Source organism: Megalops cyprinoides, chromosome 14 (assembly GCF_013368585.1).
Source record: "Megalops cyprinoides isolate fMegCyp1 chromosome 14, fMegCyp1.pri, whole genome shotgun sequence".
NCBI lineage: Eukaryota > Metazoa > Chordata > Actinopteri > Elopiformes > Megalopidae > Megalops > Megalops cyprinoides.
Window position 1 is genome coordinate 7035153 of NC_050596.1, and position 12860 is coordinate 7048012.

Genomic DNA, 12860 nt, shown 5'->3' on the forward strand with positions numbered 1-12860 from the left:
CCAGTTCACAGCAAGTGCTTTTCAAATTTGTGTGTGAACTGACGCTTCCTAGGTAAGCGTGCTTTGAGTGCTCTGTCCGAATGCATTTAAGATTAAAAGCATCTAAGATCACATTCTCTGCGGCGCTTGAAACCCAGGGGCTGAATGGAAGCGCATATCCAATTACACCACCCCACTTCATCAGCGAACTGCTGCTAGTTTCCCTAAGAGTCTGTCCGCAGTCGTACCGATCAAGCACAGAAAAACCCCGCATCGGTATTTTTTTTAATGAGGTGAAGCCATCATATCAATTTAAGAACACACCAGTACCCCTAATTGTCGCAATGAGTGACAATGTCCACTTGTGCGTTGCTTTTAGGCCAGTATAGATGTTGTCACCTTAACTAAATTGTTGCTGGCCCCAGGAGGTTCAAGTCTCTTGCTCTACCAATCAACACAACGGCACCCACTTCCAGAAGCTTGCAGACAATCGTATCACGTGGGCATTGTGCTTATAGTGAGCCTTTCATGCCTGGCATGTCAATGTCCACAAACTCTACACAACGTGGTAAGATATTATCCAGCTCCGATAACTGTCATGGCACCGTGGGACAAAACGGGAAAATAACAGCTGCATTTGGAATGTCACTTGAAATCATGTAGCAATTTGGAATTATAACATCGGAGGTTGCAGCCGTACGTGATTTTAATTGCGTTTGCATACTCTGTTTGGGGAGCGATGTGTGTGCTTGTCTGAAGAACGGGACCTGAAAAAAGGAGGGGAATATTTGTTGGATAGCGGAGTAGCGGAAGTCAAAATCGAAGGGGAGATGGAGTGAAGGTCTGGCGGAGACCCAGCCGCGAGAGCTCCTGTTGCCATCACCGGCGATGTCTTGGGCAAAATGCATCACATTTGCCCAGTCTCATTTCTCAAAAAACACCCTTAGCACCCACGACAGACAACAAGCAAAACAGGATTGCTGCAAACCGTTCTCTGATCAAGGCAATATCGGAAGCAAATCGCTACTAATGGAATACGTTAATCTCTAGATTGTCATTAGCACTGTTTCGGCAGTAGCGCTGAACACTAGACAGTCTTGCTGTTTTAGTCATCGTTACAGTATAGCTACAAACAACAAGGAATAAGGGATGTGGGAATTCCAGAAAAGAAGATTATTCGGTGTTCTCTCAGCACCGGTTATTGTAGCAGTTGTGTGCTGTGCGCAGAGGTAAGTGTTCGGTGCTGAAGTGTATACACGGGACGGTTGTCTTGTATGGAAAGTGGGAATAACCCTCTTCTTGTTTCTTTACAGCGCCAATGAGCCCGGGAATATGTCTTTTGTCAAAGAGACAGTGGACAAACTGTTAAAGGGATACGACATTCGCCTTCGACCAGACTTTGGAGGTACTGTAGGCTACGTCTTTCTTTTTTGAGCGTTAACATATGTCTTTGCAAAACTATTAAATGCTTGTTAAAATATTGCTGCTAATTAGCAGTGTGTTACAGTGACCAGGACTGTTAATCGCCATCCTGATTTTACATATATTTAAGGGGCCCCGGTCGCTGTTGGCATGAGCATAGACGTGGCGAGCATAGACATGGTCTCAGAAGTCAATATGGTAAGTGCGGTTTCTTTTATGTTCATTTGTCAGTCTCGCCATGGATGTGTTGTAACCCGTGTTTCCGAGGTGCAAAAATACTGAATACGAACACTTAGTTACGTGTTTGGCTCTGACATGACGTGGGGATGTTGCGATAGCGGTGAGTGATAGATCAGGAAGTTGAATTGTTATCGAATTTTCTTTCCTTCATATATCGGGACAGCTGCTAAACTCTTGCGTTATGTGAACAAGGTGCAAGGCATGTCTCAGTTTACAAAGGTGCTGATGAACATCCACACCACTTGAAAAGGCCTTATCTCTTATGGAATTCGCCAGAAATGTGTGGGTGCAATGGTGTGATGTACAAGTCACCAACGCAGTCATCCTCCCTGTGCACTGACAAACCTGCCTACTACTTATTCTCCACAGCACTAAAACAAGGGTCTTTACAGAAATGGTTGAAACTGATACATTTTTTCACACATACACTGTGGACATGTGTGTGGGGACGGACCAATCTGTGGAGTTTTTGGATGATCTGAAATGATCCAGGCTGTATCCTGAACATGTATTTCACTCCTCACAGTTAAGGTATAGACAAGACGGGATCATGTCCAAACTTACAACCACAAGTGACCCCCCCGCCCCCCGCCCTCACACACGTACAGACACGCATACTCACACACACACACACAGACACGCACACGCACACACACACACACACACACACACACACACACACACACAGCTACACATGTGTGCATGACACATGACCATACAGCAGGAAGTCATCAATTGATCAATCAAAATTTATTTTTATAGCTCTTTTTTAAATTAATTGTCACAGAGTGCTGGAGAGAACAAGTTTTTTCTGATGGATACACCAGAAAATCCAGGCCAATTTGGGAAAAACAGGAAAAGTAGGCTACCCCCTGGCCCCAGGAAGAGGTGGTTGAGAGACTCCTGGGAAACAGTGGAATAGAAACATGAAGGCTAGTAAATGAAAAACCCATCATTTCACTGCTAGGTCCAGAGGCTGTTATGTTGCCAGAGGGATGGCTATTGGTGGTGGGCTCTGGCAGGCTGTGGGTGGGGGCCTCTCACTTGCACTGGCTGGGGCAGGGAGACCGTGGGTTTCCCAATCCAATGATGGCTTAAATTTCTTGTCCAATGAGATGAAGTGAATACATATTCATTGCTTGTCCCAGAGAGTACTGGATAGCAGCCGGAGGTAACCTTCTACAGCTGGGACACAGAAAATCTGTATCCTGGCCTGATCACTCTGAGAGTGTGTGTAGGGGTGAGTGTGTGTGTCTGTGTCATACTGTATCCTGGACTGAACAGAGTGAAACACACCCCTACACACACTGTCAGGGATTTATGCTCTTCCTGATAACTTTGCAATGTTTGCAGGGGCAAATTAAAGCTCTTGATGGGGTACCTTCATGGCACCTAGACCTTTCTCTCCACACACATTCCAGGCTTCCTGGGCAATCTTCAGGATCCACTGGCATCCAAACCTTACAAGTAACATGCCTTCAGCACTTATAAAAACAGGCTTTGTGCCTGTGAATGCTACAGCAGTCAATGGTAAAATAGGTACCCAGAACTGTACATTATATAATAAGTCAATGTTTAAATTACAATGGCTTTACAGCCATTATCATTGGTATTGGTAAGGAAAGCATTTTCCTTTGGAAGAAGACACTTTGAAACATATTGCTGTACAGTCATGTGTGTTTATTGGTAAAGATTCAGCTGAAAGTGGATTTTAGTGGGTATGGAGTATCGAGTAGGTTGTGAGATACTGTAGATGATGCTGGCTGCACTCTTTCATCACAGCCATTTTGTGGTATGTGCTTTTCAGGCTGAAAATGCATATGATATTTTGGAATCAATTTCTAATCTGTGATTTTAGTTGTTTCCTGTGGAATTTCCGTCATTGTAACTATTCCATATTTTGATTTCACTTTTTGTTTTATTGGCTTAATTGTAAGAGGACAGGTTCAGAGAAAATTGAGACTGAGCAATATATATATATATATATATATATATATATATATATATATATATATATATATATATAGAAGGAATCCCAATTCAGCTGAGATGCATACAGACCATTTTGGGAGAGTTACCCTGAGGCAATGTGACCATTAAAAACCCTGGCTTGAGGGAAATACATGGGAACATCGAGGGCATTTGCCAAAGGCATTCTGATGTAAGGCTAAGAGCACATGCACGTTATCTGGTTGTTGAACTCAAAAGGACCTATCAGCAGGAAATGGGATGTGTCAGAAAGCAGCAATTGCAATATTATCAGATATACCTTCAAGAATAGACAATAGAGTAATAAATAAAGATCAAATGGTCATGGTCTTCCACAGGCAACGTCAGACAGACAGCAGATACAGGTGCTCCTAAAATTCTGAGTTGCCATGTTGGTTAAAGCTTGACTTTTATCAATATTTGTTAGAGAAAAGGTGAGAGAGAGAGAGGCTGCAGTGGGACACTGCAGCAGGGCGGGGCTTGTGAGGACTATCACGGGATCCTACATGAGGCTGCCCATCGCAAAGCCCGAGATGGGCCCCCCAAGCAGGCAGGAGATAGAAAGGAGCCCGGCGGCGCCCAGGCCCACGGAGCGGCTCGGTGCGAGGGGAGATAATGCATCTTAATTACGAGCAGCTGCGTACCTTTCTTTTGTGAGCACTATGATTAATCAGGGAAAACTCGCTGACTCACTCGGCCCTCTCCGTGAGGGCAGCTGGATTTATCAGGGATTTGGCTTTAGCCCGGAGGCAACAGAGACCTCCCGGGACACGAGCCAATATCAACAGCATGACCGGCCTTACCTGGGGTCAGCTGTGTGGCCTCACTGGCCAGTGACCGTTTTTACAATCACAAACACGCCCGACCTGGGATCTGCCATTGGCTGCTCCTGGCTTTTGGCCATGTTTGCATTACGTATTAAGCGGACGCATTCGTTATTCATTGCATCTGCATCTGACGACACCTGACAGAAATCTGAGAGCCAGCCTCAATCCAGTTGTGCTCTGTAAACCTTTGAATGGAGAGCAATTCCTTAAGTCAATACAAGAGCAACAAAAATTAACCTGTTAACAAACCACCTAAATCAGTACTCTGGGGAATCTGTGGTGAAAGGGGCTGCGTTATGGCTGGGACCCTCACTGGAATTACTTTACAGCACTACTCAGTGGTGTGTGTGTGTGTGTGTGTGGGATCCTCCCCCAGTCTACACTGAAGGATCACGAGCTGCTAATGATCACTCTGGGAAAGAGATGCATCTCACAGGAAGTGGAGTATGGAATTATAGTAACAGTAATGCAGGAAGGGGGAGTGCCATCTCGGGATCGATGGCACCTTTCCTTCCAATAATCATATATGGTATGAGGAAATGGCGGTGATGACTGAGGTAAAACTTTAAAAGTGCCGTAATGGTACAGAGTGCTCTCTGAGCTGGGCGGCTGTGGTTTATTGTGATGCAGGTGGGTTTAATGGTTACACAGCACTGCTTCACCGCACACCATGCTGTGCTGTGTATATAGGCTGGCTGAATGTGAAACAGAATGAAGTTCAATGCTTTTCATAGTGTCAACTTTATCAGTGTGTGGAGATGGGACATTTCTGCTGATTTATACATTAGTTACAGATTACTTGGAAAGCGTTTGAGAGTTACCAAGATTGAGATAACGTGCCCTTAACCTTAGCAAATAACATATCAAACTGAATGGATAAATTCATCAGATTGTTTGCGGAGAAGAATGTGCTTTCATTAATTGTAAGCCAAAGTTGTGAGCAAATGCTGATTCACTCCAGGGTTTAGAGAACCTAAAAGGATTCTTAGAACATCTTCCCGTAACTGTAACATGCCATATAATACCCTTCTAGTAGATGATTGTTGTAACTTGTCAAGGTACACTGGTTCCAAATGTCTGACCTTTGATTGTAAGTTGATTTGGGATCAGGCCCAGTATTTCATATGAATATTTATGGGCTTAGTGAAGAATATAAAAGACTTACAAATTATTTTTCTAAATCAAAGCCAAATTTGCGACACAGTCAGGCCTACAGCCCTACCTTGCCAGACACGTGAATTCTGGCCATCTGACTATAGGTTCACTAACCTTACAGCAAATGTATGTGGGTTCAATCCGATATGTGTGTGTGTGTGTGAGTGTGCGTGTCTGTGTGTGTGTGCGTGTGTGCGTGTGTGTGTGTGTGTGTGTGGGTGTGTCTGTGTGTGTGTGTGTTTGTGTGTGCGTGTCTGTGTGTGTGTGTGTGTGTGTGTGTGTGCGTGTGTGTGTGCGCGCGTGTGTGCGTGTCTGTGTGTGTGTGTGCGTGTGTGTGTGTGTGTGTGTACGTGTGTATGTGTGTGTATGTATAATGTGAAGTGTTGACTGTGATGCAAGGCAGCATTGCCCTTGGACCCAAACAAAACATCTTGTTTATTCAGTTTGTATGTAGAGTTTCAACTACTGTTGCTGTGCTTGCTATAGACACTGTTATACCCTAAGAATATGGAAAAGCATAGATTTTATAGACATTTTATAGGCATTGCATAACATTCATTTTGTTGTATGTTCTGTATATTCTCTGTATAAACATTTATTTTCTGCTGTATATATTTGATAACAGCTCAGTCCAACTAGAGAATTTCAGCTCATTTTACAGCATGTTGTCTCGTAGTTGTGACCCATGCATTAGGCATGTATTTATGTTTAAATTAACATAACTGGGTTTCAGTTTATCTGGGAAAACCGTGTGGTTATCTACAGAAAAACTGCTTTATAGTGTACGCGATATAGTTGTTGATTATCAGTTGAAAGCTCCTCTATACTTAAATATTCTTGTGACATAAAAAATGTTTCATCAATACAAAGTATTTGCTGAGCACTGCAAGGTTTTCTGTAGATGGGTTTTTGAAAATATGGTCAACAGGTAAACAAAATCATGTTGAGAGCTCTAAGGCTCTAGACATTTAATTGATCTATACAAATGAGTTACTGAAACCAAGCTGTCTACGGAAAACGCGATTGGTACTATGTTGCTACTGAGATATAGCTACTGTGAGGTCAGCTAGAAAAAAGAGTTAGAAAAAATATATACATGTAATTGATGGTTTGTTGACAGATTTTAGGTAAGTGTCTTAAGGTTTCATTAGCTGTTAGAAACCTGTTGATAATTGAGTTTTGGCTTTAGAACACATTTCGATGAAGAAGTCACTTTAATCACTTTCACTTTAATCACTTTTGAACCTTATTTGAGGTTCTGCACAACCACTTTACAAAATCTTTGTGAAATAGTCGGCAATTACAAGTAAACTTAATGCTTTTCCCATTGCCAAGACAGTGACTAACAGGCCCTTTACCTGCTATAAGTGTATCTCACTTACATAGTTTTCACAGGAGGAGGAGTATGTGTGAGATGACGACTGACTGAAAGATCTGTGAAATGTTCCCAGTTTAACATTAATAACACAAAATAAGCAGTCATAATCTGAGCACATGTTCCACTCATGCTTTTATAAAATAGACATAACACAAAGCAGCTTTAGTAACAGAAAATCACAAATGCATTCAACACCACAATTACATAATCCAACAGCATAAAAGACTTTAAAAGTTTCAATTATTTAGACAAATGTGAGGTCTCGGGTCACTTTTAAAATGTATTAATTTTTTAAATGGTTTTCCAGTTGATGTTTCTGTCTGGCGGTTTTGAAAACTGCTGAAATGGAGTTTGAATCTAGCTGCTTTTTTATGTTTTCAGATGCAAATTTTCATGTTTGCTCAGGTTTCCTTTCTGAATGCAATGGTTTTACAGTAAGTTGAATTGCTGGAAATCTACCTAGATTAAGCTGCAAACTCAGCAGACCTAAATTTCAACATCGCACGGTGCATTTTTGTCTTAAAACTATATGCAGTATGTTTCTGGAAGTGTTTTAGCTCTTCAGTGTGGCCAGTGCTGGAACCTCTGGTTTGGCGTTTTGCCCCACTCTGATCAGCTGTGTATGACTGTGTCATGATGTGCTATGAATAAATCAGAGAAGAGACCTTGTAAAGAGGATGATACACTGCTTAAATGGAACGAAGGATGATGAAACGGAGCACACCTTTGGGTTGATTGTGTGAGTGATCAATCACTCAATCAAAATTAATTTGCTATAGTGTATTTTTACAGTCATGATTGTCACAAAGTGATTCGAGTGATTGAAAGAAACAGGTGCATCGGCTGTCAGTATATTTCACCATATCACAAAGAAGCACAGTTACTAGCTCTTTTAAACGTGTTGAGTTTTTGTGTTATGGTGTATCTGTACATCAACATGAATAGTTGAGTGTGTTGATATTGGAATGCTGAGAAAAGAGGTAAGAACTGAAGTACTTGTATTACCAGGTCAAAGGCAGTCAGCTAACAACAAGGGCCTCCTTTTGTATTTACATTCTTCCAAGACAGACGTGTCTTGTCATGTGGGTCATGTTTGTTTTAATTGTGCCAGTGGTGGACTCATGTTCTTCGTTACATGTATTGTATGCTTCTGTTTTTATCTTGTGTCTATCTAACACATGCAGACATGTTTCTTTACAGTCAAAATGAAGTTTGTGTTTGAAGCAAAATACCTTTTTGATAAAATATATTAAAAAATTGACCAAAATAGCATGCCATTTGTTTTTTGCTATGTGTACGCCTTCAAGAAAAAAAAGTCAAAACTTTATAGTCATTTTGATGAAAATCATTATGACAGGTGACACAAGAGTTGGACCTATTCGTGAACAGTCATAAATTAACAACAATCTTCAAATAGCATCTTCAGAGAGTAATAGCAAAGATTTAAAAAAAAATAATATGGTTTTGGCAGGGTTTTATACAGCTAATCTCTATGCTGAAAAAAGGAGTGTTTGGGTGAAAGGTAAATATAGATTGATTGACTGCTCATTTGCCAGGGTGAAGCCTAGACGTCTGTAGCACGTATGCCTAATGCGCTCAGAGCCCCCCACTCCAGCATCCCCCTTTGGGCTCCAGTGAGTCACACACTGGGGTTTCATCCTGTCTGCTTTCTCATGCCGTCCCATCCGCCAGCATCACTGATGATTCCTTCCTGTTAAATTCCATGCTGTCATGGTTACGTCTCACGCTAGGGAAACATTCATGCAGAATTTGAGGGAGAAGTGGCGGCTCATTAGGGTGGTGCCTTATGACAGCAACATGCATTTAGGTAGGAGAGGATAGAGACGCACTTTACAACAGCAACATGCATTTAGGTAGGAGAGGACATATATGTACTTTACAACAGCGACATGCATATAAATAGGAGAGGACAGAGATGTACTTTACCACAGCAACATGCTTTTAGACAGTGGAGAACAGACATGCATCTTGCACCTGCAACATGCATTGACCTGGGAGAGGAGAGACAGATACCTTATGCCAGTGACATTCATCTTGATAGGAGAAAATAAATATGTACCCTATGTCAGCAACTTGTATTTACATAAGAAAGGACAGACATATACCTTACCAGCAACGTGCAACATTTCTGTGGGAGAAGAGAGACAGGTTTCATATGCCAGTAACATGCATGACAGCCATGTATTTTACCCCAACAACATGCATCTACATAGGAGGGGAGAGACATGTACTTGACACCAGCAACATGCATTTACATAGAAGGCAAGAGGCAGCTGTGTCAAGCATGTTCATTGATTTCTATTTCCTCTTTTAGTGAAAATAAATAACAAGTAAATAAATACAGAAAGAAAATAAAACAGGAGAGGGACTCACAGTATCCAGGGTTCCATCAGCGCAGTATTTTTACCAGCTCTTTGCCTTTCCTTCTCTGATGAAAGGTAGCAGAGGTCCGATGAGAGAAGATAAAAGTGGAGAGAAAGGGAAGCGTGTGTTGTGTTCAAAGGGAACTCTGACCCTGCCTTTAATGCGCGTTACATGAGGGGGAGAACGTCGCCGGAGACGGCGGAGATTGTTTAATGCCGAGCTTCAGGGGCCAAAGCCCCTGGGACCGGCCCTTTCCTCAGGTCTTCCCTTTCCACTTTCCACACGCCGCACTTACAGCGCAGTACATGGCTACATGTCAGCATACTGTCTTGTACAGATGGGGGTGTACTCAGACAGCTCTGGCTAAGTGCTTCTCTCAAGGCTGCAGGGCCCTGCCTGGGGTTCGAAACATGTGACCTTTTGGCGCCATGTCTAGCTCTCCTGTGTCATAATTCCATCCACTTGTTGTCTGCTGCTCTAAATGGATTCACCCCTGGTCTGGGCTTGTAAGATGCCAAGGGGGAGATTGTTTAAGCTGTGTTAAAGTTGCCATATCAGAAGATGTGTTTTCCAGGCAACAAGATACCGGTGGGCGTGGCTCTGATTAGACCTGACTGAGCCAATCACTTGAGAGCTGTTCCTTTGCTTCCTGGATGTGTGCACAGCTGCTCAGCAGGCACCACTCCCTGCTCAGATAATCAGCTCAGAATTTTGAGGATCAGTATCAGGCTCCCTGCTATCACGCTGCTTTGAAAGCGGCTGCTTATAAAGTTTTTCAGAAGATGAATGGCATTTGGGGAAAATCCTTGCTCGCTCCACCAGCTATTGAGAATGTGCCACTGCGAAATTTAATTGTGTTTGTGTTAACCTGCACCCCTGACGCTGCACAGCTGTTCTGGTCGAAAGTGAAAGTTGATTAATTTTTAACATAGCATAGCAACTTTTTTTAGAAATAAAAAGATGAGACATCCCCATAAACTACCACAAAGGTAAAAGGTACGAACTGGAAAGAACCAGTATGTCATATATACTTTACTGTGCCTCTGTTTCGTAATGGTGTCTAAAAGATTAATGTCTTGTTGAACATGGAACTGTAGTGCTCAGAGACATGTGTGTTCCTGCCTGAAAAATTGCAAACAGTTGTTGCCCTTCATTGTCTATATTGTCTATAATGTTCTCTGTACAGAAACCTTTGCCATGAGTATCACATCTTTTTTGAGTGACGCTTCCTTTGGTAATGACAATGACTGTGAATGGTCAGTGGAATGGTGAGCTAAAGACATCCAGGGAGAGGACGAGGAACTGAGACTGACACACACAGATGCTCTTAGTATTTGTACTGAAGTGCTTTGCTGGAAGTGGAACCAAATAAGCTGGATCTCTCCATATAAAGCATAGATGACATAATGGTTGTGTGTATCCCCGTTTGAACATCATAGCACACCAGTTCTCCCCCACAGCTGTTCTGAGCACGAAGGCATGTTTGCAAAAAAAAAAAAATAGTGACATAACAAGAAACTCAAGTCAGTTTAGAAATGTAGCCCCTGTTGCTAAATACCTGGTATAAAACCCAAGACGAGTTGGGAAGGGCAGCCCAGCACATATTTAGCTGGCACAGTTCTGTGTTTGTCTGTGTGGTGCTGAGTGTGATGGCAGAAACAAAAATATTCACAATAGGCAATACCTTTACTTGTCTCATCTGTGTTTCACTTTCACTATGTTTCATCCATACAGGACTACAACATGTAGCAGTGACAATACTGCTTACCTATTAGGTCTTGCATTTACATAACAGATCTTCTTTGATGAAATAATCTGAAAGAGAGCTGTCGTCTGTGTATAATTCAAGGGTGTACAATGGACGCACATTGTTACACATAAAACAAGTAAACTGCAAGTGCCTGTGCAGGTAGAGTGTTGCGCTTGTGTTTTTTAATTGGGCTTGCAGTTTGCTCCTTAAATACGAAATGAGTTCTGTCATGTGATGGAATATAGAACGGTACTAATCAGAATGCTAATGAAAACACTGGCAGACCTGGTCTTTGCAGCTGTATATTGTTGCATAACTTGTGCAATTACATAAAACATTAGGGTTGGTTATGGTGTTACAGGGTCCTAAATTAACTTTTTGGTCCACCAGGCAGGGTAGCTGGTAGATGAAAGAATCAAGTAGATTTTTCACCAGCTAAAATTATCATTTTAAATACTAGAATTGTACAGAGCTGTTGTGCAACACTGTGACTGTTATTTATTTCAATTTACCTTAATTTCATATTCATATAACAAGTAATGACAAATTTAATTCAAAATGAGCACTTCTGTTAGAACTTCTTCATGGGGCAACTTTTCATTAAACAGTGAATTAAAGAAAACCACAGATGCGTGAAAAAGTTAGGGTATTATTGTGGATCACCTCTCCATGGGATTCTCGCAGAACAACTGACATTTAACGTCATCTTCCTCACTGAGCAATGCTTTTCATTCTTTTAGTAGTTATCAATTTGATTTGAACTAATTTTATTTGATAATTAACATGGATTGTTTTGTCCCTGTTCTTATGTGGTAACGTTACTTTGTAGTAAACCAGTTGTTAAACCAATTGCTCAGTGAACCAACTGTCATCACAAGCTGGCAATCTAAACTTCCTAGTGTTTTCCCTAATTAATCAACCACAAAAAGCACTTGAAAATGACTTCATCAGAGGCGAAACGTAACACACCCAACCAAGCTACATTTTAACTGGGTCTTACGATATACACATCTGTATGGGAATGTTCGCAACACTGCATATTAGGCTATGAGCTACGAGTCTAGCTCATCACGCAGTTTGCCAGCGAGATAGCATTACAGCTAAAGCTGACACTTAAAACACCGACACTAAAGGGACGTGTGTTGGGGCATCTTGTAGCAAGGTTTCTTTGACTGACATAGCAGGCCCTGATATTTTGATATTTTAATGCAAAAAAGCTGCCAGACTTACTAATGACCCTGCATAAATCCACGGGCAATGGTGAACTGGCGGGTGTTAATTTAGGACCCTGATGAGGGGTAGAGCTGCAATTGAGTTTGAACTTTGTATTGGGACAGGGCACTTTTTTTTCTTCAGATGACCTGTGTAATTACATACAGCTCAAACATGTGTTACTAATTAATCATAATTAGTGCCAATATGAGAAACCACATTAGTTAAACAGGTGACACATTGGCAAATTGCAAGTGAAGTAGTAGCTTGTAATGCCTGCTGATGTAAAGTGTTATTCTAATACATTTTATTGCAATCAATATAATTATATTCTCCATGTGATGATGTAAGTTTTTTTCATTACAATTCCTGTGTATTCCATTGTATCCATTGATACAGCATTCTTTGTAACATTACCCCAAAGTTACTCAGCGTGTTCTTGAAATAAATATTGGTTATTACTGAATGTGGCTGGAGGTTAGGTTTGTGTATAAAATTTCGATATTGCAGTCCTGGGAATAAC

At 41.6% G+C, this 12860-nt stretch overlaps 1 protein-coding gene across 2 annotated transcripts in view; it reads left to right on the plus strand.

The window, feature by feature from the left end:
• Positions 1-485: 485 nt before the first annotated feature.
• The window catches only part of LOC118789569 (gamma-aminobutyric acid receptor subunit beta-3), a 49826-nt gene continuing 37451 nt past the window's right edge, over positions 486-12860 (plus strand). For both annotated transcript variants that reach the window (XM_036546047.1, XM_036546048.1), the window contains exons 1-3: positions 486-1208; positions 1293-1384; positions 1532-1599. In XM_036546047.1, coding sequence (XP_036401940.1) covers positions 1129-1208; positions 1293-1384; positions 1532-1599 — 240 coding nt within the window. In that variant the 5' untranslated portion in view covers positions 486-1128. The remainder of the gene's footprint in view (positions 1209-1292; positions 1385-1531; positions 1600-12860) is intronic.